At 41.5% G+C, this 26,337-nt stretch overlaps 1 protein-coding gene across 1 annotated transcript in view; it reads left to right on the forward strand.

The window, feature by feature from the left end:
* Positions 1-26,337, forward strand: part of PHEX (phosphate regulating endopeptidase homolog X-linked) — a 185,936-nt gene that overhangs the window by 76,286 nt on the left and 83,313 nt on the right. Inside the window, exon 12 of the mRNA XM_036439857.2 lies at positions 12,814-12,915. Within this exon, the coding sequence (XP_036295750.1) occupies positions 12,814-12,915 (102 nt within the window). The remainder of the gene's footprint in view (positions 1-12,813; positions 12,916-26,337) is intronic.

The following is a 26,337-nucleotide window of genomic DNA, read 5'->3' on the forward strand; positions in this document are numbered from 1 at the left end:
ATATAAAAATTGCATCTGATTTTCTGCAAAGTTGCATTAGCATCTCATAGCCCAGCTCGATTCTTAATGTAGGCGTCAGTGAATCTCTCTGTTACCTCTGTCTTCCTGTATAAACGGTACAGGAGTTTCTGCTGCTAACGTAATGCTGCATAATGATCAATCACAAAACCTCAGCGGGCTTTACCAATAAACAATCATTGCTGATACACCTGGAGTCGGCTGGGTTCGCAAGGGCAGCTCTGCTTATTTTGGCAGGCTTCTCGAATGTTGGGGGGTTGGCTGGTCTAGGTTGGCTCAGCAGAGGTGATCCGGATGACTCGGCTCTGCTCCAGGTGTTTGACTTCCTTCAGCCTGGCTAGCCAGGCACATTGTCATAGCCATCGCAGAGTTGCAAGCGAGCAAGCAGAAAATGGCGAGGCGTCTTGAGCCCAAGCTCAGAATTGGCATAATATCATGTCTGCATTCTGTTGACTAAAGCAAGCCACAAGGCCAGTCCAGATTGACAGAGTAGGGAAATAGACTGTGCATTTTTAGTGGAAGGAGCTGCAGGGCTGCACAGCCAAGAGTATGGCTAAAGGAAGGGGTATAGCATTTAATCAGATAGGGATACGGAAGTACAGTAGTCTCCCCTTATTTGTGGGGGATAGGTTTCAAGACCCCAGAGGATGCCTAAAACCATGGATAGTACCGAACCATATATACACTATGGTTTTTCCTATCCAGGCATACCTTGGGAATATTTTGGGTTTAGTTCCAGACCACCACAATCAAGTGAGTTGTAATGTTTTTGCTGGTGGAGGCGCTTGTCTTCAATTTGTAAAAAGGGCAGCATCCGTGAAGAGCAATAAAACAAAGCACAATAAAATGAGGTATGCCTGCACATACATACCTATGGTAAAGTTTAATTTATAAATTAGTCACAGTAAGAGATGAACAAAAACTAATAATAAATAGAATGATTATAGTAATATACTGTAATGAAAGTTATGTGAATATTCCCTCTCCCATCACCAATCTGATATTTAAGACACTTACTAAGTGACTAATGGGTGGGAAGCATACATAGTGTGGACAAAAAGATGAGTCACATCCTGGGTGGGACAGCATAAGATTTCATCATGTTACTCAGAACAGCACACAAGTTAAAACGTATGATTGTTTATTTCTGGAATTTTCTATTTTATATTTTGGACTCTGCGGTTGACCATAGGTAACTGAAATCACAGAAAGGGAAACCTCATTGTTTTACGGTGAGGACCGAGTAAGATAATTTTCAGAGAAGGCTTTGCACAATGCCTGGTGCATAGTAAGTGCCCAGTGAATGTCAGCTACTGTTATTACTGTGTGTCGTGCCTAAGATGAATCATAAGAAGATAATTGATATCATCAAAGTCCTGACATGAACTGTGACAACTCTTCTGCACTAAGAGCTCATCTCTTTCTAATTTCTCTTAGAAAGATTGAGAGTGAGGAAGGTGCCTGGGGTTTTTGCTGTTCCTAGTCCTCCATACATGCCCATGTAGTAGTTTTCAGTTGGGGTAAAGATGCTTTTAATGCTAGTGCCCTGGCCACATTTCAGAACCTGCTCTACCATTTATTTTATTTATTTATTTAAAATATATTTTATTGATTTTTTACAGAGAGGAAGGGAGAGAGATAGAGAGCTAGAAACGTCGATGAGAGAGAAACATCGACCAGCTGCCTCTTGCACACCCCCTACCGGGGATGTGCCCGCAACCAACGTACATGCCCTTGACCGGAATCGAACCTGGGCCCTTTCAGTCCACAGACTGATGCTTTACCGCTGAGCCAAACCAGTTTCGGCTGCTCTACCATTTAATGCTAAATCTGGCTCAGAGGAGCGTCTCATGAAACTACTCAAGGAGTCAAATGTAATTTCCATAACAGATCCAGGTTTCACAACTCTCCACTAAATCTCACACAAGAATGTAATGAGACTCCAATTATGACAGTTCTTTTTAAGCAACCTTTGATAAAATGACACCCAGCTCTATACATAGTTTAGAAATCTTATTGGAATGCTCTTGAAATAAGTGTGGACACTACTCTTACCTTGAGTATGCTTCTACAATGACAGCACGTTCGGTCCACATTTCTTGATTGTTGTCTACATCTCTGGCTAACATTGGACCCCCCTGTTGCCTTTGCCACATAGAGTCTTGTCAAGCATATCTGATCAGATCTGTGAACTGCAAAGACCCTATACTGGAAATTAATTCACTGCAAGAAACCATTTATGAATTTTTGAAGTGACAAGGTAGAATTATTTTGCTCAGGGGAGTTTATCCACAGCCCAAGTCCTGATCATTATGAGACCAGTTGACTTCTAATTTTTATTCTTGTCCTTATTCCATTCCCATTCAGATATGGAAAGTGGGAAACAGGAAAAGAGTTATGAACTTAGAATACAACCTATCTGTTCATATCCAGTAAATAGGATTTTATTCCTTATTTCCTCCACCCCAGTCGCAGGCTTTTTTTTTTTTTTTTTTTTTTTTTTTTTTTTTTTTTTTTTTTTTTTTTAATGTATTTTTATTGATTTCAAAGAGAAAGGGAGAAGGAGAGAGAGAGAAACATTAATGATGAGAGAGAATCATTGATCAACTGCCTTCTATACACACCCACTACTGAGGATGGAGCCTGCAACCATGCATGTGTCCTTGACCCAGTCTCAGGCTTTTGATAAAAGGGCACACTAAACTTATGCACCACCAAACTAGCATGCTTTATAGCATGTCTGAAGCTCAAATAACTTGATATCCTTTTTTTTCCTTTTGCCAACATGATCTTTTGCAAACTAGCTATGCAAATTCGTTAATCCCGACAAATTGGTATGATTTGTTTTATTAGCTCATTTGGCTGCTAGAAACCTCAGCATTTTCTAACTATCCTTAATTTTTCTGAATTTACCACTTCTCCCACCTCAATATGGGCCTTCTTTACTTCTTATTTTAGTGCCATTATTATATCTTTATCAAGAATCAATTCAGCCGAAACCGGTTTGGCTCAATGGATAGAGCGTCGGCTTGGGGACTGAAGGGTCCCGGGATTGATTCCAGTCAAGGGCATGTACCTTGGTTGCGGGCATATCCCTATAGGGGGTGTACAAGAGGCAGCTGATCGATGACTCTCTCATCGATGTTTCTGGCTCTCTATCTCTTTCCCTTCCTCTCTGTACAAAATCAATAAAATATATTAAAAAAAAGAATCAATTCAAACCCATTTTATAAATAGAGTATGTAAATAGTGAATAAATAAATATTTAATATTTATTGGTACATTGATTTATTTAATGTCTCTAATTCCAGTAAATTGCCAAAAAGAAAACTTTTAGGGACTTCCCTCAGATTATAGCCTATTTCTTCAGGGTTAGCCACATAAATTAATGATAATGATTTTCATTTTCACATTCACTAATCAAATGGTTATAACATTGCCCTGATCAAGACAACGGGGATACCAGATAATTTTTTTTATTGTTCCTTACCCGAGGATATTTTTCCATTGATTTTTAGAGAGAATGGAAGTAAGGGGGAGAGATAGAAAAACATTGATGTGGGCTGAAACCGGTTTGGCTCAGTGGATAGAGCATCGGCTTGGGGACTGAAGGGTCCCGGGTTCGATTCCTGTCAAGGGCATGTACCTTGGTTGCGGGCATATCCCCAGTAGGGGGTGTGCAAGAGGCAGCTGATTGATGACTCTCTCTCATTGATGTTTCTAACTCTCTATCCCTCTCTCTTCCTCTCTGTGAAAAATCAATAAAATATATTAAAAAAAGAAAAAAAAAAGAAAAACATCGATGTGGGAGAAACACATCGATTGGTTGCCTCCCACGTGAATCCTGAACAACGCTGGGGATTGAGCCTGCAACTGAGGTACATTCCCTTGTCTGGAATTGAACTCGAGAGCCTTAGACTGCAGGCCGACGCTCTAACCACTGAGAAAAACTGGCTGGGCAGGATTTTTAATGCTAGGTTTTATTAAGATATTACTTATAATTTCTAAATTATTAAAGAGTAAAATCCATTCAGCATTGTCTTATTTAAGAATTTCATTAAAATTACATTATTTTAAAATTAATACATGTACTCAACCTTGAAGATTTTTCTTTTTCTTCTTTTTTAAGAACTCTATTGAATTCGGTAGGGTGTCTTCTGTGTTTCTACCAATTGCCAGTGGAAGTGGGCTTCTTGGGGTATCATGAGGAAAGGATTTTATGGAGGCCCTCACAGGAAGATGAGGTATAGTGGAAAGTTTTATTTCTGTGAAATCAATCTCCTAAGTTTCCCAGGTCTCAATCCCTCCGTCCTGCCATAGAAAAAGTCCCATTTTGTCTTCAGCAGGGCTAAGATCAAAGCCAGTGCCCAGAGTTTCTGCTCCATATTTGCACAGTCCAGTCCAGCGTCTGGGCTTCTGGGGTCACGTGGCTATGGAGGGAGCATGGGCGAGTGCAAGGAAGCAGGTGTGAAACAAAAGGAACAAGAGCATGAGAATTCCTTTGGGGGATTATGGCTCCAGGCCCTCTGGGCAATTGTCTTTGTTCCCAGGTTAGACTGACAGACAAGCACCTCTATAACACCTCAACTTTATGGCACGTGAGCTCATCTTCCCCTTTGTTGAACCCCTTCTTCCAGTGATCTGCAGGGAGACTGAAATTGCAAGTTCCTGGTGAAGCTGCCTAGATGGCCATGCTTCTAATGTCTGGCTTCCCTTCACATCTGTTCTATTATTAATATGAATAACTAGCTAATTATAATGATAACACTATCAGCCTATGAGTATTTCTACCAGATATATTAATATATATTGAAACCATTCTTAGCCATCTGTCCTATGCCATGCTGGAATCACCAATTTCAGAATGGACTGGGCTAACTTACTGAGTCATTTGATTTCCACTAAAGTTTATATTTGGAATAACTGCTGGGATAACTGTTATACATCAGCATATCTATATAAATTTATTTTTTAGCCTTTAGTTTCTTTTTTATTTCTTTTTAAAAAAATATATTTTATTGATTTTTGTACAGAGAGAAAGGGAGAGAGATAGAGAGTCAGAAACATCGATGAGAGAGAGTCATCGATCAGCTGCCTCTTGCACACCCCCTACTGGGGATATGCCCGCAACCAAGGTACATGCCCTTGACCGGAATCGAACCCGGGACCTTTCAGTCCCCAAGCCGACGCTCTATCCATTGAGCCAAACTGGTCCCGGCGCTTTTAGTTTCTTTAAAAAATATATTTTATTGATTTTTTATAGAGAGGAAGGAAGAGGGATAGAGAGTTAGAGACATCGATGAGAGAGAAACATCCATCAGCTGCCTCCTGCACACCCCCTACTGGGGATGTGCTCCCAACCAAGGTACATGCCCTTGACCGGAATCGAACCTGGGACCCTTCAGTCCGCAGGCTAATGCTCTATCATCCACTGAGCCAAGCCAGTTTTGGCTAATATATATATATTGTATAAAAGCCAAGCGTTTGGAACAATGTAACAACCAGAACTACCTGTTGCTATGACACACTGTCGTGGCCAGCTGGCCTGATTAGGTCCCCAATTGCCCCCCCCTGCAACCTCCCTCAGCCCCTCCTCCTGGCTGGCCCCACCCCCGGTCACCCCTCCCCTCACCTCCAACCTCCCTGTCAGTCTGGCCTGATTGGCCCCCATTAGGGCAGGCCAGCCAGAACCCACCCGTGCATGAATTCGTGCACCAGGCTTCTAGTGTAAACAATATTTAATTAAGTTTCACTTATTTACTGTGTATCCACTGGAGGTTATGAAAGCATAAATCAATTTTATTTATTGAGCAACTGCTATATAATATGAGAAATGAAATCATATCTTGAAAAATATGTGAGACGCAAAATTGTAAAACTAACAACTTTAAATTCACAGAACACTGCAGGGAAAGAAAAATGAATTTTCCCTCTACCTTTTCAGGTTCTTGGCTGAGACCCTTCTGAAATTAAAAGATATATTAACAGAAGAAAAACAAACAGAATTTTAATAACATGTACACCTCCTGTATACATGGGAGAGATCCAGGACAATTGAGTAACTCTTCAAAATAGACCAAGCCTCCACCTTAAATACCATCCCCAGCTAAAGACAAAAGAAAAGATAGTGAGGGGGGAGGGAAGCCAGTTATAGGGTGACCAGGAAAAGCATAGTAAATGAAGATAATGTTGTAATACAGATTTAAATCTTTGCTTTCTCTAGTGATAAGATCTTATTTCTAGATATTGCGTCATCCTCCTCTCCCTAGTAAAGAGAGGGAGATAACCTGACAAATGAAGATTCCCCTGATGAATGTCCATGTCTCTTACAAAAGTTTTCAGAGCTTTTCCTTTGTCTTCCATTGACAGTAATCGTTATGTCAAAGAGGCATGTTGTGGGGTTGCAAATTCTGATTCCCTTCAACACTTTATAGTTTGCTTCTATATCTATGATCTCATTTGATCTAAATCATGATCCGAATATAAATATAAATGGCAAATAAACACACACCTATGTTCTGATTATATGTCTAACATCTCAGAGAAGGCACTGAATGTGTGGGATTAAGTGTTTGGGATTCATGCCTATGAGGTAGGATCTGAAGGGTCCCAGGTTTCCCGGTGAGGGCACATGCCTGATTTGGCCACTTAGGATGTCTTTATTGCTAGAGACTGTACTATAGTCTATTAAACATGCAATAATATTATGTCTAAAAACAATGTTAGTATCTTAATTAAAAGTACTTTATTGCTAACAATGCTAATGATCACCTGAGCTTTCAGTAAATAGCAATCTTTTTTGCTGGTGGGGGGTTGGTGAGATGTTGACAAACATGCAATAACTATGAAGCACAATAAAGCGAAGTGCAGTAAAACAAGATATGCCTGTATTGGCACATGTCCCTTCCAATGCATTAATTGAACCATCTTGACTCTTTATAAAACGCATGCAGTTCCTATATCCACATGATGGGAAAAAGGTTAAGGAGAGGTCAAAAGAGAAATGGCAGGTGAGACAATTTGTAATTTACTAAGATAGAAGAATCTCATCACATACAACCTTTGATGGGAGCATGCCTATGCATGTGTGTCTGATGTAGAACACTATGGGGAAAATCTTGGGGTACAGAGAATGAGAAGGGGAACCAACTTTTAAATAACACTGGTTGAGGTAAGGAAGTGACAACTGCCCATAGACAATCAAATGAACTGTATTTTCACAGTGCAGCTCCATAAAATCGGGAATTAAGTAGATGCCTAACAAGTTGCTGCTTTGCCTGGAGGGCTGTTACCCTGAATGTGACCGATTTTATCATAACAACACTTGGGTTAATTTTTCCATGTTATATTTTGACTTTTGACTCTAAATAAATATTTTTTTTTCTAGGGATAACTTCACCCTATGACTTCCACTTTAAGTAATTTCTATTAATATTATATGTTGCCTTGTTGGAGCATTAGGTCAAGGTTTGATGAAGTAATACAATTTCTTTCTCTTTATGCATTTTAAAATTATAGCAGGCTTTTGCTGCCTCAGGGAACATGACTTGACTGAAGGTGATATTATTATGTGATGCTGCAGAGTAGTTTAAAGATAAAAATCAGAAGTGTCCAGTGGATTTATCTTTGTAGTTCCAGCATGCTGAAATCATTATTTCTCTTATTTGTATTGACATGCCAACTAATGACCTTAATCAGCTTCAAAGATTTTCCTCGTTCTTGAAGTCTGCCAGGGTAGTTCAGCTCCATTTCACAGAAATTTCGTATAATAAGTCTGTAAAGTTGAGAACCTGTGATGGGACCTGGGGCGAGGGGGAGTAGTGCCTGAGAGGACTAGGGCAGGGAGTATTGAGGCTCATGGAAAAGCAAAGAGGGAAGCGCCGGGACCGGTTTAGCTCAATGGATAGAGTGTCGGCTTGGGAACTGAAGGGACCCGGGTTCGATTCCAGTCAAGGGCATGTACCTTGGTTGCGGGCATATCCCCGGTAGGGGGTGTGCAAGAGGCAGCTGATCGATGACTCTCCCTCATCGATGTTTCTAACTCTCTATCTCTCTCCCTTCCTCTCTGTACAAAAATCAATAAAATATATTAAAAAAGAAAAGCAAAGAGGGAAGCGATCACTATTTGCGTTTTGACATCCATGAGAGGGCCACAAAGATGCTGAGTTACCAGAGAATGGATATTTAGGGAAGACACGGGTGTGGGGTGGAGGGTGGGGGTGGGGAGAGGGGCAAGAAGGAAAGGAAGAGGTAGAAGGAAGCTGCATATGAGTCAGCTGTTTATTACTCTTCATCCTGGCAATAAGCTGACATTTTTTTTTTTTTTGCCTCAATTTGTATTTACATTTGGCACGCCAGTCAGCAGTGTACAGAGAGCTTTGGAAATTTATGCAAAATGCTCAAAATGATAGTTAATTTGATAATCATTATAATGCCCAGGAATGGCATTTAAAACCCCCCATATGAGAGGACCATGGCAATCCAAACCTGTGTTGTTCAAGGGGCATCTGTACTCTTTGGACACCGTTTCCTTTTACCCTCTCATGGTTTATTCACGTCTTTTTTCACTCCCATATTTTCAGTGTTTTCCTCCTCACTGGGTCAAATCAGCATCTTTTTTTTCAATGTAAAAAAAGACAGTTTTTTAGAGTGTTTTATCAATAGATTTACAATAAAATTGAGAGCAATGTGCAGACATTTCTCATACACCCTCTGACCCCACACATGCAGTCTACCATTATCAACATCACTCAACAGAGGTACATTTGTTTACCAAAGATGCACTGCTACATCATAGTCACTCAAAGTCCATAGCTTACCTCGGGTTCACTCTTGGTGTTGTACACTGTATGAGTTTGGATAAAAGTATAATGACGTATATCTGTAATTATAATATCAGACAGAATATCTTTACTGCCTTAAAATTCTTTGTGCTCTGCCTATTCATTTTCTCTCCCCACCCCCAATCATGGGAACCACTGATTTTTAAAAATTATCTCTATCGTTTTGCCTTTTCCAGAATGTCATATGGTTGGAATCATACAATATGTAGCCTCTTCAGATTTGTTTCTTTCACTTAGTGATATGCATTTGAGGCTCTTTCATGTTTTCTTATCATGTGATAGTTCACTTCTTTTTATATAACTTGTATTTTTTTAATTTTTAAAATATATCTTTATTGTTGGAAGTATTACAGATGTATTACAGATGTTCCCTTCACTCCTCCCCCCATTGAACTGACAAAATAGATGGAGAGACCTGGAAGCATATAACAGACTGAGGATTCTCAAAGGGAAGGGGGGAGGGAAGAGATCAACCAAAGAATTTATATGCATATTTATTTCTTAATGTTTTTTTTTAAATCCTCACACAAAGATATTGATTTTTAGAGAGAGAGGAAGGAAAGAAAAAAAAATAAAGAGACAGACACCACGCAAAAGAGAAACGTGGAATGGTTGCCTCCCTAACACACCTGACTGGAGATCAAACCCACAACCTGGGTATGTCCCCTAGCCAGGAATTGAACCCGAAACCATGTTCCAACCAACTGGGCCATGGAGCCATTTATTTTTAGTACTGAATAATACTCCATTGTGAGGCTATTCCTCAGTTTATTCATTCAATACCCACTGCAGGACATCTTGGTTCTTCCAAATTTCGGCAATTATAAATAAAAGTTGCTATAAACATCTATATGCAGGTTCTGTGTGGGCAGAAATTTTTCATTCCTTTAGGTAAATACCAAGGAACACGATTGCTGCATCCTATAGTAAGAGTTTAGTTTTGTAAGAAATTGTCAAACTGTCTTCCAAAGTGAATATACCATTTGTATCCTCATTAACTTTACATTCTCGCCAGCATTTGGTGCTGCCAGTGTCGTGGATTCTAGTAGGTGTATTGTGGTATCTCATTGTTGTTTCAGTTTGCATTTTTCTGATGACGTGATGTGAAGCATCTTTGCATAGGCTTATTTTCCATCTGTATGTCTTCTTTGGTGAGGTGTCTTTGGTCCATTTTAAAATCAGATTTTTTATTTTATTTCTATTGTTGAGTTTCCCATTGCCATTTGGTCAAATCTCTCATATGGTCAACAACCACAAAGCAGCAGCAGCAGCAGCAGCACTAACAAACATGCATACAACCCAAACTCAAAACCCACAGGCCCCTCTCTGAACCCTACAACCACTCCTCTGTCTTTGCTTTCTCTCCAACTCGCTGTCTTCTCTTCTCATGCCCTCTTCATCCCACTGATGTATGGCTTCTGTCTCCAGCCCATTCTCTTTCCCAGTCTTAGAAAATGGCAGCAGGATCCACTTAGTTGTCCCCACTTGAAATCTGGGAATTAATCTGATCTCCCCACTTTCATCACCTCTCCACATACAAATTAATCACCCATTTCCATTAATTTGATCACTGAACCCCTCTCAAGTCAATCCAGTCACTTCTTCCCATCCTGATTGCCCTCTCTAGTTTGGGAAGATATGCTTTTCTCTTTTTGTGAAGGTGATGGACTGGATGATGTGAGTTGCTGCATGACGAGGTCATAAAGACTAAGGGATGCTGGTAGCTGCACAAGCGAAAGATACAGTCCCTGGAGACTTCCTTTTTGTTTTAACACCATCCTTGTGTGGGTTTTCTGTTTGAAATGTTCGCTTATGTATCTCTCTGTTGTTCCCTCCTATTTCCCTAGCATTTTCCTCAATGTGTTAGGGACACCTCTAGGAGTTCTGAGCTCATGACTGTCACTTAGCACTGTGGTGAGGTCCTGGCTCTGACCCTCACTAGCTGTAAGAGCTGGAACTATGGACTGCTTTGACTTTTATTTCCTTATCTGTAAAACCAGAGGCCAGGTGCACAGAATTTGTGCACGGGGGGAGTCCCCTCAGCCCAGCCTCCACCCTCTCCACTTGGGGACTCCTTGGGGGATGTTCGACTGCCGGTTTAGGGGCATGGCTGCTGGTGAAGCCAGGAGAGAAAGAGAGAGGCAACATCTGATCAGTAGCTGCCATGGAGGCTGAGGATCAGACCCTGCCTATCTCTGTGCAGGCCTCTCTCTGGACCTGATCTACGGTCCCTTTGGCAGTCAGTGCTGGGTCGCTGCACTGGCACCAGTGCATCAGTGTTCAGTCGAGCCTTGGTGGTAACGGACCCTGGGTCTTCATATATATAGATAGGTGGTTTTCCCCAGCACATTGCATCGCCATCCTGTGTGCACAATCACCTAGGAGATTTTAAAACTCCCAGCACCCAGGCTTTGCCCTGACAGAACAGTGCCATCAGAAGAATCCTGATGCTCAGGCCTCAGGACTATTTAAAGCTACCTCTAATGATCCCTGTGTGCAGACGAGATTGAGAATCAGTGACTTAGTAATTTTAAAGGGTCTTTACTCTTCTGTCATTTCATGTTTTTATCATGTCCCAATCCCAAGTTGAGATTTCCCTTTTAATGTTTTTACCAAGTTGGGAAGAAATAGCTGTGAAGTTCCCCCCTCCCTTTTCCATCTGCTATTTGTTCTTATTTACATACGATGGAACCCAGCCCACTGATTTACAGCTCTGGTTCCCTTACAACTGTTATTGAACTGAAAACATAGCTGAAAACTTATTAAACAGAAAAAATTGTTTTGAGCTTTGTGCTGACAATTTATTATAGAACCAGGGGAATATCTAAACTTTTTCCCTTCTAGAATTAATTCTAAAAATGGATTTACAACCCCATAATATCAAATGAAAAATTTAATTCTGGTGCTAAACCCAGTATGTATTCTTTCTTGAGTCTCCCATTGAGAAAATTGGAGCATCTCAGAAGGAGAATGGGATTTTGAGAAGTTTACATCCATAAACAGGCAGGGCCTCTGAAGTTAAGTGTTAGCATCTCCCTCCCCCAGCCCCCTCTGCTGATGCATAGTCACACACAGGAAGAAAAGCCAGGGCAAACACATCATGAACATGGGTGTGGTCTCACGGATGAAACACTTTGGGACAGGTATCTCAGTAGCATCCATCCCTTAAACCTACCAGTTGAGATTTGAAATAACATAAGATCATTTTTTGAAGCTGAAAGGCAGTAGAGAGGAGAGTAGGAAGACAACAGAGAAGAGCCAAACATTTGGTTTAACCACTGGCACTAAATTTGGAAAGAACTGGGGTTCTGACATAAGTGTAATTTATATTAGAGGTGTATACTTTGGGCTGCTAGTTCTCCCTGCCTGCTTCTTTGTTAACACTGTCTCTTTCAACTGTTCACTCATTTTATTCTATAACACCGGTCTGAAATATACAGCCCAGGCCTTTGCTTCTCTCTCTCAAACCCCAACTATTGAACTTAGTTGCTACCTTGATAAAGATGGGCTAATAATTGTTTTCATGGAAAGAAATGGTTAATTATCTCTAGCAGTGGGGGAAAAATATTTTTTTCTAGGAAAGATAATGTTGCTAGAGCATAGAGTCAAGCTGAAAGGAGCATCTTTCCCACCATGTTTAGCATTCAACTTTCTCATGGCCTAGAACCGTGGTCAGCAAACTGCGGCTCACGAGCCACATGCGTCTCTTTGGCCCCTTGAGTGTGGCTCTTCCACAAAAATACCAAGGCCTGGCAAGTCTATTTTGAAGAAGTGGCATTAGAAAAAGTTTAAGTTTAAAAAAGTTGGCTCTCAAAAGAAATTTCAATCGTTGTACTGTTGATATTTGGCTCTGTTGACTAATGAGTTTGCCGACCACTGGCCTAGAAAACATGGTCTGAAGCTTCTTGATTTTTTATCTGCACCTTCAGGTATTTTTTTTTTTTTTTTGTAGATGGAAGAATTGATTGAGGGTGTTCGCTGGGCCTTTATTGACATGCTGGAGAAGGAAAATGAGTGGATGGACGCAGGAACCAAAAAGAAAGCCAAAGAAAAGGTAAGGATTCCAGTTTATGAAGGAAAATAAAAAGGAAACCAAACCCTGACTCTTGGTTTAAGGGATTTTCATGCTCAACATTATGTAGTTGATTTTTATATTGACTGAGCTGTTGACTCCGAATGACCCTAAAGTTGGGTGTCTCTTTTGGGATGAATACATAGATCTCATCACCAGCAGGTAAGAGAAAATAAGATGACTTTTTCTTTTTTTGAACTACATTTTTAAACACCTTGTAATTCAGCCCTTCTTTCTCTCCTCCTAATTACCGTCTGCAAGAGACACATGGCTTGCTGCCCAGCGAATTTTTGCCATAAACCATCATTGGCTGTGGCAGAATGCAGAGCAGTGGGGAGCCTGAGGGAGCAGTTGGCAGAAGAGCCCTCAAGGCACAAAAGAGAGAAATCCATATTGGCCATGTGTCCTTCTGTTCGGGCATGATGTGTGCTAATGTCCTCAGGCGAATCCTTTCCTGTAACCTAGCAGAGTTACTTTCTAACCCATCCTTTTGCACAAATGATCCTCCTCACATGCACGCAAACTGTAGACTAGTGGTTGACCATTGTGGAGGAATAGAAAAAAATATTTCCCAATAGGAGTGGACACTTGCTAGGCCTTGTAAAAGTTTCTGGTACTGTGCAACAAGATAAGGGAAGAAATGAGAAAAGTATTAGCAACCATGCTTTTGAAAATAAAGGGTGGGACCCACCTTGAATTCTAGGTATTCTGATGGAGCTGGATGGAACTCAAGTGGGTAGGCAATACATGCTACCTTCTTAACAGATGCTGCTGTGCAGCTGGGAAACTGAGATTAGCAGCATCTTTTCTTTAGAGGGGTATTTTTGAGACTTTTCTGATGATAGCAATCACCTGGGGTATCTGGAATCTCTATATTATGCAAGGGGAGAGTCTATAGCTTTCTGAGCCCCTCCCCAACAAGATCTGACTTAGTGAATGGAGGGTGCAGTCAGAACATTTGTGCTAATCAGTCAGCCCGGTGATTCTTTTTTTAATATATTTTATTGATTTTTTACAGAGAGGAAGGGAGAGATATAGAGAGCTAGAAACGACCAGCTGCCTCTTGCACACCCCCTACTGGGGATGTGCCCGCAACCCAGGCACATGCCCCTGAGCGGAATCGAACCCAGGACCCCTCAGTCCGCAGACCGATGCTCTACCACTGAGCCAAACCGGTTTTGGCCAGCCTGGTGATTCTTATCACTAGGCAGGCCCAGGGAATACCGCTTAGAGTCATATTGAGGCACGCTGTGCACATATTTTTGCCGTGTGGTCAAGAAACAAAGAGGGAGAGGACTCTTAGAGCAGTGAAACTACTCTGTATGATACTGTAATGGTAAACACATGTCATGATCCATTTGTCCACACTCATAGAATGTACAACATTCTGTGAATCCCAGTGTAACCTATGGCCTCTGGGTGATGATGATGTGTCAGTGTGGGTTCAGTGAGGGTAAGAAATGTACCCCTCTGGTGCAGATGTTGTTAACGGGGCAGCTATGCAGGTGTGAGGGCAGAGGCTGTGTGGGAAATCTGCGAACTTTCTATTCAATTTTGCTGTGAACGTAAGTCTGCTCTAAAAAACTAAAAGTCCATTAAAAAAGGGCAGCATTCTGGGAAAGCTTAGCCTTGCTGAAATGAGAATATGCAGAGGTTTAGCAAGGATATTTCCTAGAGCTCAAATGCTCCTGAGCTGGATAAACATTGCCACAGATATTTTTGTCAATAGACAGGAAAAGGCTGTTCAGTGTTTACAGTGAAGAAAGAATTGGACAGCAGGGGTTGGGGGTGTTGGAGGAAGACAAAGGGCAAGTTTGGTTTTTTCCCACCTTCAGAATCTGTCAAAGCTGTCTTAAGCCCTGTAAGGCGCAAGCTGATGAAGACAGGAGCATGCAGGCTGTGAGGAGAAGCTTTCCAGATGGTAGATGCAACTTTCAGCACCAACACACTGTGTGTTTTTTAAGGCTTCATTTATTTGTAGGGATAGCTTGTGCTATCTGGAATAGGATGTTTTTGTTTTTTTCTACTGGGTAGATGACAGCTCAGTGCATTGCGGGCTCTTGATTCGAGCCAGGCCCCTTTTGGACTAAGGGCCACCAGTGTGGAGGATGGGTAGTGTGGTGAGGGGCGTGTGCCTATTATGAATGGATGGGTACTAGGTGAATGTTCTGGGTTCTGCAGTCAGTTCTTTGGGAAGTACGGATAGTGATTGCCGCACAGAGATCTTCTGATTGCATACGGGAGTGGATGCCTTACCTTTAGGCCTTATAGGCAGATGATAGGCAGATGGCCAATTGGTTCTCTAAGGGGGATTATTCCCAATCTTAATATTAGGCATGTTCCTGATGGCCCCCCTGAGTTGCTCTTCACTCTTCAGTTTTTCTTCTAAAGGCACAGTAAGTCCCCAATTAAGGTCATCAGTTGGTGCTACAGCTTTAAATGATATGATATATAATGAAACCAGCTTTACTATAGGTTAATTGATATCAATAAGAGTTAAGTTCCTATGGTATCTCATCAATGTTATAACAAAACGATGGCGAGTGAGACAATGTTATCTGAGGACCTGTTGTATTCTTTGAACACTCCAGGCTGTCTTTGAGCTGAGTTCAACCTGGCAGGAGTGCAGATTTCAAAGGCAGTTGTTCTACTGAATCTCATCCGGTTCCCTGAGTATAGCTGTATTTCAGAGTTCAGAGAAGCTCCTTTAATGAAAGGCAAGAAAGAGGGAATGTGGTCCAAGAATTTGCAACAGTCCTCAAAGGCAGGTCAGGCCCTGGACCCCAGGAGATGGAGATTTATTTTCTCCGAATTCAATGAACATGCAGTTCTAGAAACGACCTCTGGGTGGAGCTCGTAGTACTCACAAAGGCAGCATTTAGTTGAAGGCTTTTCTGCAGCTTTTCTGCCCTGGGGTTGTTTTTGAAAAATTCTTTTTTTCCTTGCCCTTTTTCTCTGCTGTCCTCCATTTGATTGCCTTTTAATAGTCAACAAGCAAGGAGAGGCTCAACCTAATAATTCCTTGAATCTTAGAAGGAACTCTCTGACAATCTCAGGGCTTTGTCTTTCTGATACTAAGTAGCCCCTGCATTAGGACAGGATTTGCCTCCATTGGAAGGGGAGGTGAAAAATTCTCCTGCTCTTCCTGGTATGACTTGGCACTGTTCTTTAGGCATGTATTGTATGCAGTATATCACCCAAGTGGAAGATTTCTCATCAATTATGGTGCCCACACGGACCAATGCTGAGTTACTTGGCAACCCATTGGGAAAATGTGGAAAATGTTCCGAATTGCAAGGGGAGAAGCTTTTCTTTCCTTTGCTGTTCAGCTCTGGCCTGCAGCTAATTACAGTATCTCCTAAAGCACATGTGTCAAACACAAGGCCCGCGGGCCAAATCCGTCCCGCCAGGCCTTGCAATGTGGCCCACACCGCGCTGTCATCACTGCACTCCGCTGCGTTTCCATCACAATGACAGTTTATGACTGTTCAGTAAACCATTCGGCCCACGATTTAGGCTGGATTTTAGATTTTGGCCCCTTCTCTGATTGAGTTCGACACCCCTATCCTAAAGGGTTGACCTCAGCATTCCCTAGTGACTGGCGCCCTGAATGGGGAGTCCAGATACCGGCAGTGGTCTGAGGCCTAACACCTTGGCTTCTGTGGCAGTGACCGAGGTCTCAAAATGGAATTGTGGAGATGTGGCTTTGTCATGTTTCACAAAGTTTCCACGCTGATTTCTCTCCATTCTATTTTCAGTGTAGTCATTAATTTCCATGTGCAAATTGTCTTTGAATGGCTTGTTTATTGCAATATCAAGAGTTTGGAGATAGGCCTTATTTTTGGGGGGATGCCTTCTATTTCACTCAGAAGGAAACCTGTAAGTAGGTCTTATTTTCGGAGGATGTTTTATTTTCGGGGAAACACGGTACATGAGTGAGATCATGTGATACAAGAAATGCACTTATAAGAACCATGAGACAAGCCATAATGGTTATGCTGGGAGGCATATGAATCAGTCTGTAGTGAGTTCCTTTCTTGGCCAACCGTTCTTTTGAGTCCCAATTTCTATGTCAAACAGTTCCTTGTGTGTACATGTCAGCCATGGTATTTCAGTTCTGGTTGGTGGACAAATGGTGGTGCTGCAGGTCTGACCCTCTCTGGTTTGGTCCTGGGAAACCTGCAGCGACACACAGCTGCTGACTGCTGGTATGGCGAGGCATCGTCAGCGTCTTCCATCTCTGGACTGCAACTGAAAATTTATGTCTTGCAAATTGGAGGAGAGCAGGGAACTTCTCCTGTAGCTGTTGTTTCTGTTACCTCCAGTTCAAAATAATTTTTATGTTTAAGAGACATATTTTGTGGTGACATTCTGGTTTCCTTCTTTAAGCTCTGCCTGTCCCTAGATTTTAGATCTCCCCCAAGTATCCAGTCTGTACCAACCGTGTTGGGCCCACACCCCAAACCCAGTGGTTTTCAGGTACTTCTAAACCAGCAGCAGTGGCCTCACCTGGGAGCTTGTTAGAGATGCAAATTCTTGGGCCTCTCTCTAGGCCTGCTGAACTATGGGAGTGGGAGCCAGTGACCTGCATTTTAACAAGCCCTCTGCGTGATTCTGATGCACGCTCAGGTTTGAGGCCCACTGCCCTGTCTGACTTCAACTGCCAGCATCTGCATTTTGCCTGAGAGCTTTCTCTTCCTGCTGGAGTCTGTTATGCCACTCACACAAAAGGCCCAGGAGTCTGGGGAATGAGCACACCCAAAGATTGATGGGGCTTGTCATGTATGTGCCCCGGCACCCTCCTCCCTCTAGTGTGTGTCCTGCGCAGGCTCCCGGAGCTCCTTCAGTGAGGTAAACCCCAGCTGCTCACACTGACAGCTGGCTCACACAGATACCCAGCCTCTTTCCTCTCCTCTCACTCCGCCAGGCCCCTGCCGGTGTTTGATGTTTCTTCTCCCTCCCAGATGAACTGCTTGCACGTGAATCCTTGTCTCAGGGGCCAGTTCTAGGGGCTCCCCAACTAGGACACAGCCCCGGGGGGAGGTGCTCCTTCCATCCTTCCTGCCTTACAGTGACAACACACTGCATGCTAGCATCTGGATGCCAGCACCACTTTAGCAAATTCAACTCCACCAACATTTCTGGCACTGACAGTGTAGCAGGAGCTGCAGATTCAGAGGCGATCAACTGCAGTCCCTTGTCTGCAGGGCTTTTCACAGTCCCCCCCCCCCCCCCCCCCCCCGGAAGGCACAGCAGGGCGCGGATTCCAGGCAGATGGGGAGAAGTGTTAGTTAATGTGATGGAGACACAAAGTGGGCCCGGGAGTCTAGGGGAGGATGCTTCTAAGGAGCCCAAACATGCTGTGTGGGGGCACCTGACTCAGGGAGTGCCCACTTTGCTGCTCCCCCTTCTTCATCACTGCAGGTGTCCCTGCATGCAGCCTGTGGGCAAGGTTCCTCCAGCTCGCCCTCCCTCCCTCCCTCCCTCCCTCCCTCCCTTCCTTCCTTCCTTCCTTCCTAATCCCAACAACTCTACGTCCAGCTCTTATTTCCCTTGGTGCCTCCACTCCTGCTTCACTTCGCATATTCCTTCTAAATGGTTTTGTAGAAGAAAGGCAAAGGGAAGGCTTGATCAAACTATCTCCTGTCCTAGCCTGGTACAGATTCAAGCCTGTTTGCGTAACCGCTCAAGAATGCAGTCACCGCCGAAACCGGTTTGGCTCAGTGGGTAGAGCATTGGCCTGCAGACTGAAAGGTCCCAGGTTTGATTCCGGTCAAGGGCATGTACCTTGGTTGCGGGCACATCTCCAGTAGGGGGTGTGCAAGAGGCAGCTGATCGATGATTCTCTCTCATCGATGTTTCTACCTCTCTATCCCTCTCTCTTCCTCTCTGTAAAAAATCAATAAAATATATTTTAAAAAAAGAATCCTTAGAAATTGAAAAAAGAAAAGAAAGAAAGAATGCAGTCACCTTGGTTACTGCCTCCATTCCAGTGCATACCCAGGGACAGCCAGGGACTGACAGCACAGCATGTAAACCATCATTGGAATTTCTCCCCTCAGGGTCCCTGGTTCACATGAGTCACCATCTTGAGCTTGCTGGCTCCATCTCCCTGGCTCCATCTCCCTGGCTTTGTGTCTCTCTGACTCTCATAGGCACATACAAGCAATGTTAATGGCCTTGTATCTCCTCTCCCTCACTGTCCTCAACAGGAAGTACCATATAGAGGTTAAGTGTACAGACTCCGGAGAAAGACTGCCTAGGTCGAGAGCCAACATCTACCCCATATTAGCTGTCTGACCCTTTGAAAATTCCTTAACCTTTTGGACCCTCAGCCTTCACATCTATAAAATGAGATTAGTACCTACCTAAAGGTTTTTCCTAAGAGTTAATATACCCTCAATACTTAGAAGAGAGCACAAGAAAGGCTCTCCAAGTGTGTTCAGCTGCCTCTTCCAAACCGCCGTCCTGTGGGAGCAGAGAGGCTGTGGCCACACTGGTTAGTGAGCGGAGGGACATGCGAAGTGAGGTTCTGGGTGTATCCAGGTCACTGTGTTCCTCTGGGTTATGAAGGAGGTGACACAAGACCATGGTCTCTGAGGACCCTTTCACCCCTCATGGCTCTTACGTTCCATGTCAGAACACTGCCTTTCCCCTCATGGTATCCCCTCACTCAGCCCCTGCAGGGGGCTTAATAGCCAGCAGCCCCTGGCTTTGTGTCTCAGTGGACAGTGTGATGGGGGGAGGGGCGGCATGATGGGGGGGAGGGGCGTGATGGGGGGGAGGGGCAGCATTGCTTTTCTCTGTGGATTTGGATTTTCTGTTCTTGAACAAATTCAGCATTACCTTTGTGATACATAAAGAGTGGGACCAAAGTAGGTTTACAATTATGAGTATGCAAAACTTGTATTATTTATTATTATTTTATTTTCCATACAAACAACTGTGAGCCTATTCTGGTCCCACCCTGTATTTTAAACACAAAAGCAAATATTTGGTATAAGTAGGAGTTTGATGCATATAGTTATCAAAGGCACTTTATACCTGATACCTTATTTGAGTCAACTTACTTTAATAGTGTTTCAGTGTTCTAAGCCTCATGGTAGTATTGCTTTGGGGGGCGATTGGTTCTCATACTGGATGTACATCAGCACCATCTGGAGGGCTTGTTAAAACATAGATTGCCACACCCCCACTCTCAGAGTTTCTCAGTCAGTAGCTCTGAGTTGAGGTTCAGGAATTTGCATGCCTGACAAGTTTTCTGTGATGCTGTTGGTCTGGGGCAGTGGTCGGCAAACTCATTAGTCAACAGAGCCAAATATCAGCAGTGCAGCGATTGAAATTTCTTTTGAGAGCCACATTTTTAAAACTTAAACTTCTTCTAATGCCACTTCCTCAAAATAGACTCGCCCAGGCCGTGGTATTTTGTGGAAGAGCCACACTCAAGGGGCCAAGGAGCCGCAGTTTGCCGACCATGGGTCTGGGGTAATACTTTGAGAACTGTAGGTGATTACAGGTGAAAACTCCCTTGCCACAAGATTGTGTTACTAGACCATCTCACCTTTATTGAGGGACTACTTTGTCTTACCCCTTATAGGAATCCCTTTTCACCATTTCTCACAGGGGTGTGTCCTAAGTGACTATTGGGACACTTATAACCCAACCAGGCAACCTGCTCCATTATTGATCCATCTGCCACAAAGCCTTTCTTTTTCGTCAGTATGCAAAATTAATTGTATTTTTATGTAATAGAAATAAACAATTAGAAATTAAAATACCATCAAAAAGTGTGAAATAGGAATAAATTTGACAAAAGGCTTTGAACCTGAACATCAAAAACAACAAAATATTGCTTAGAGAAATTTAAAAATTTAAATAAATGGAGTGAAACTTTTAATCCTCTTAGATTCAGGGTCTCCATAATGCCAAAACATTGATTCTCTCCAAAGTTGATCTATAGGGTCAACACAACCACAATAAAATTCCAGCATGTGTTTTTGTGTTTATTAAAAAAGATGCTTCTAAAATTTATATGGAAATGCAAAGAACCTAGAAAAGCAACAATAACCCCGAAAAAGAAAAAAAGGCAAAGTTGGAACTTCCCTGATCTCAAGATATACTACAAAGCTAGAGCAATCAAGAGAGTGGAGTGTTTGTGTAAAGAAATAAACTCACTTATGTCTAGCCAACTGATTTGTAACAAAGGTGCCAAAGCAGTTCAATGTGGAACTCTCAGATCTCTCTTTTTCTTTAAAAAGGCTTTGTTAAGATATAATTTACATGATATAAAACTACCCATGCATATTGTTTTCTTTTTCAATGGACTCATTCAATTTATATATTTCTTATATGTCTATGAAATATTTAGAACAACCTGAAGAGAGGCCCAATCATTGTAATTGCAATTTATGTAGTTAATAGTGTAGAACTCAAAAGAAATAACCTGATACATAGATAGCACGTTGCTTTCTTGAAGTAAATCATTACTGAAAATTATTCAACTTTAGTCTGTATGAGTTTAGGTAGAGGGGTGAACGTTGGAAAGGTTAGTTAACTCTGGCTTACTGATATTCTGGACAGTGATACTTCATTAAAGTGGCATTCCTAAAAATGTGTTTCTCAGATTCTGAATTCCTCACATTATTAATAGTTGTTATACCACCAAAGGATTTATGGTCAAAGAAGGTTGGGAAATATTATTTAAAACAAAGGTAGCTTGTGTTCTTTCTTTTTAACTGCTCAGAGCCCTAATGTTCTTATGTGTAATAAGTTCAAGAAGAGTATATACTACTTCTTTATTTTATATTACTTTCATGTGTACAACATAGTGGCTAGACAATTATTTAATTTATGAAATGATACCCCTGTTAAGTCTAGTACCCACATGGTGGCATACATAGTCATTACAATATTATTGACTATATTTTCCATACAAAAAGCCCTTCTTGTTATAGATCCAGATGCTCCTTCTTGGTCACTTCCACTCTTTCATTCCATGTCTGTCCCCAGGAACCATGCAGATATGTCTTCTACATAAAAGCCTTTCCAATATTTCAAGATGTTTAAATGTCTTTCTAGTTCAGATGAACCATCTCTAGGTGTTCTTCTTTAAATTAACAAACATTGTATGCCAGGCTGGATGTTCTAAATGCATTATAAATATTAACTACTTCCAGGCCATAACATCCATCTGAGGTAGATAAAATCATTGTATTTTACAGATGAGGAAACCGAAGCCCAGAGAGGGCAAGCAGCCTTGCCCAAGGGCCCACAGTTAGCAGGTGGAAGAGCCGGGCCCCCATTTCTGGCAATCTGATCTTTGCTTTTCTCTGCAGTGCCAGGGGGTCTCAAAGTGTGTGTGTGGTCCCCAGACCAGCAGCCTCAACATCACCTAGGATAGGGGTGTCGAACTCAATCAGAGAAGGGGCCAAAATCTAAAATCCAGCCTAAATCGCGGGCCGAATGGTTTACTGAACAGTCATAAACTGTCATTGTGATGGAAACGCAGCGGAGTGCAGTGATGACAGCGCGGTGCGGGCCACATTGCAAGGCCTGGCGGGACGGATTTGGCCCGCGGGCCTTGTGTTTGACACATGTGACCTAGAACTAGTTAGAAATGCAGATTCTTGGCCCCAACCCAGATCTGTAGAATCAGAAACTCTGAGAGGGGCTTCAAGAATCTGCATTTAGAAAAATAGCATTTATCAAATTAAGGACTTTTTAAAAAAGGATTTAACCTTTATTTTATTTTACTTTATTGGTTAATCCCACCTGAGGATATTTTTCCATTGAGTTTTAGAGAGAGTTGGAAGGGAAGGTGAGAAACACAGAGAGAGAAACATCGATGTGAGAGAGGCACATTGATTGGTTGCCTCCTGCTCCTGCCCATACCAGAGCTGGGCATAGAGTCCGCAGCCAAGATACATGCCCTTGACCAGAATCGAACCTAGGACCTTCCAGTCTGCAAGCCGACACTATCCACTGAGCCAAACAGGGTAGGGCAAATCTGCATTTTAATAAGCCTTTCAGGTGATTCTGATGCAGCCAAAGTGTGGGAACCACTGCTTTGTACTGTGGTTCTGGTGCCTTATCTTGTTGGCTGCTCTCCAGGTTTCAATATCTTTTTAAAGAAAATATATTTTATTGATTTTTTTACAGAGAGGAAGGGAGAGGGATAGAGAGTTAGAAACATCAGTGAGAGAGAAACATCGATCAGCTGCCTCCTGCACACCTCCCACTGGGGATGTGCCTGCAACCAAGGTACATGCCCTTGACCGGAATCGAACCTGGGACCCTTCAGTTTACAAACCGACACTCTGTCCACTGAGCCAAACCGGTTTCAGCTCAACATCTTTTTTTAAAGCTCAAGTTTAAAGCTGAACACAATATTCTATATATAGCTCAACTCACACAGCACAATGGGAATATTATTGCCGCCTTTGTTTTGCATACAAATTATGTTAAGAAATCCGAAGTTTATATTATGGCTATCTTTTCCCCTCAGCCATGTCACTGTTGGTTTATAATGAATTTATAGTCAGTTAGTTTCTAGGTCTTTTTTTTAATTCCACAGGAACCATTGTTATGTCCTATCACTTTAATTCCTAAACTTGGCATTTTTTTTTTTAAAAAAAACCTCATCCAAGAACTTCATATATATATATATCTATATATATCTATCTATATCTATATCTATATCTATATCTATATCTATATCTATATCTATATTTATTAAAGTCAATTTAATTTTTGTTCATGGCTCTGGCTTTTAAAAGTATATATTTCTGAAATTTCTCTGTGTTTATTTTTGTTATAAAGTCTTGTGCTTCTTAAAGAAAATCTGGAGAGTGAAATACAAAAGGAGAAAGAAAACAAATGTTGCTAGTTCTGTCATCCAAACATAAGCACTGCTAACATATTGATGCATGACTGTTTTTTCCGTCTGCACATAGGTTTGAATAATGCTGAGTGTATGAATTTGTTTCCTTTTTTCTCTGTTCCCTTAACATTTTTATTATAAGCATTTTCCCTGTTACTACATAGTGTTTCTAAAAGAATTTTCACTGCTCTTGCATATTCTTTTAGTGGTTGTGTAGGAGATCACTTAAACAGTTCTCCACAGTTGGGTATTTAGGATGTATTATTATTGACAATACTATGCTAAATATTTTGTATATAAAAGTTTCCCCCAAATTCAGGACTAATTCCTTAGAAAGCTTCTCAAAAGACTGTTAAAAACCTTGTATCTCATTCACGATATCAACTACTATCTTCACCTCTATCTTATTCATAATTTGATAAATCTGCTTTTTTATATAATTGTGTGCTTGTGCTATTGATGAGCAAGCTCACAAAATGGAACTGGAATCAGCTTATTTGCTCATCCTTTGGAGACTCCTTCCAGGTTCATCTATTGAGCATCTTCATGGACAACCTGCTCTGCAGGTCTTTTTTAGATATTAATCAATTCACTAACCAATAGATTTTTAGTCCAGTTGTTCTACGTCCGCCAACTCCATGGAACTGTCATCCGATTTCTCCATTTTGTCTGCAAGAAGTTCATGAGATATTTCCAATGCCTTGATATAGCCCAATTACACTGCATTGTAGGGTATTACACCACTTATCAATCTATTTAAACAGTGGCAACCTGATGAAATTGAACAAACATTCACTGGGCTCCCACTCTTTCTAAGGCCTTGTGTTATCCTCAGTTCAGGTCACATCATTCCATGGTTTACAGCCAGCTTTTCAAACTCCCAAACCAGAAATCTCAATCTTCCCTCCCAGCTGGGAGCACTCAAACCCCCTTGCGTCTTACTTCCAAACAACTTTTCAGATCTTCACCATTTTTTGTTTCATAGTTCTTTTCTCCCTTAGCTTCTTATCCTTTTAGACTTTTGAGTTGCAACCGGCAATTTTCAAAATTCTGTCATTCTTTCTGCATAAAATGAACCATTTTAAAATGTACAATTGACTACAGTCACAATGCTGTGCAACCACCACCTCTATCTAATTCCAAAAATTTTCATCACCCCATAAGTTTCTAAAAGGAAACTTCAGACTCAATAAGCAGTCACTTCTCATTCTTTCCTTTCCCCAGCCTCAGACAACCAGCAGTTTGCTTTCTACCTCTATGAATTCACCTATTCTGGACATTTCATATAAACAGAATCATATAATATGTAACCTCTTATGCCTTGCTTATTTCACTTAGCATTACCTTTTCTATAATAGGTTCATCCATATTATAACATACCCGCTCATTCTTTTTTATCTAATTCCCCATTTAAGTCTTGGAAAGAGAATAGCAAACCCTTTTTACCATTTCTGATAGATATTTTCTGAGATTTTGAAATACCATCATAGTGCTTATTCATAATTGAAAAACTACCCCCAAAATATAGGGGAAGAACTATGGCCGGCTGGTTTATTCTAATATACTTAGAACCTAACACGGCTTGGCACTCTTTTCTTTGGTCACGGAGCACACTTATTAAGAATCAAACCCTTAGGCAAGGTGCACATTTTTTGGGGGGGTCTCAGTTTCCTCACCCATGAAATGAGAAGTAGACTACTGCTTTCACAGAATGTTTGAGAAGATTAAACAACTAATATATGTACAGTGATTAGCAAAGAGCAAATGTTCAGAATTAGTAAAATGACATGTTCATTTCCCCCCAAATTTTCTCTTGTTTCCTCCTCACCAAATAATATAGTGCCCTATTGCCGTCTCTTATAATTGAGAAAAAAGGGCAGTTACATTGTTTTCTTTGGGGTAGAGGTACAAAATGGATTTTTATTAATTTTGACTTTGATATTTTTGAAAAGCTTACTGTGGATATTTAAAAATGTGCACCGAAGTGTATATAACACCCCCCCCCACCGGGTCCTCATCACCCAGCTCACTAGTGAGAGATGTTTGCCATCCTGATTTCATCTACTCCCCACCCCACCTGTTTTTATGCTTGAGAATTCTACAGCTAATCCCAGACATCATTTTACTGTAAACATTTCATTATCTATCTCCAACAGATAAGGATTTTTCAAAAACTAACCACAATACCGTTAACAAGCCCAACAATATCAACAATACTGAGATAATTGGCATCCTGTCTGTGTGCAATTTTCTGTAATTATCTAAAAAAATGTTTGTTTCTTTTTTATAAATGGTTGGTTGGTTCAAATCGGTATCCAAGCAGGGTATCCATAATGTAGTTAATAGGTACATCTTTTAAAACTTGAAAAAATTTAAGAGCCATCCTCTTCGCTTTTACCCACAAAATTTACTTTAAGAAACTGTCATTTGCCTGGTAGAATTTTCAACAGTCTTGATATGGCTGATTATATCCTAATGTCATCTTTTTTTTTTTTTCCATTTAACAAATCTTTATTTTTCGAGAG

This window comes from Pipistrellus kuhlii, unplaced genomic scaffold (assembly GCF_014108245.1).
Source record: "Pipistrellus kuhlii isolate mPipKuh1 unplaced genomic scaffold, mPipKuh1.p scaffold_m20_p_16, whole genome shotgun sequence".
Lineage (NCBI taxonomy): Eukaryota > Metazoa > Chordata > Mammalia > Chiroptera > Vespertilionidae > Pipistrellus > Pipistrellus kuhlii.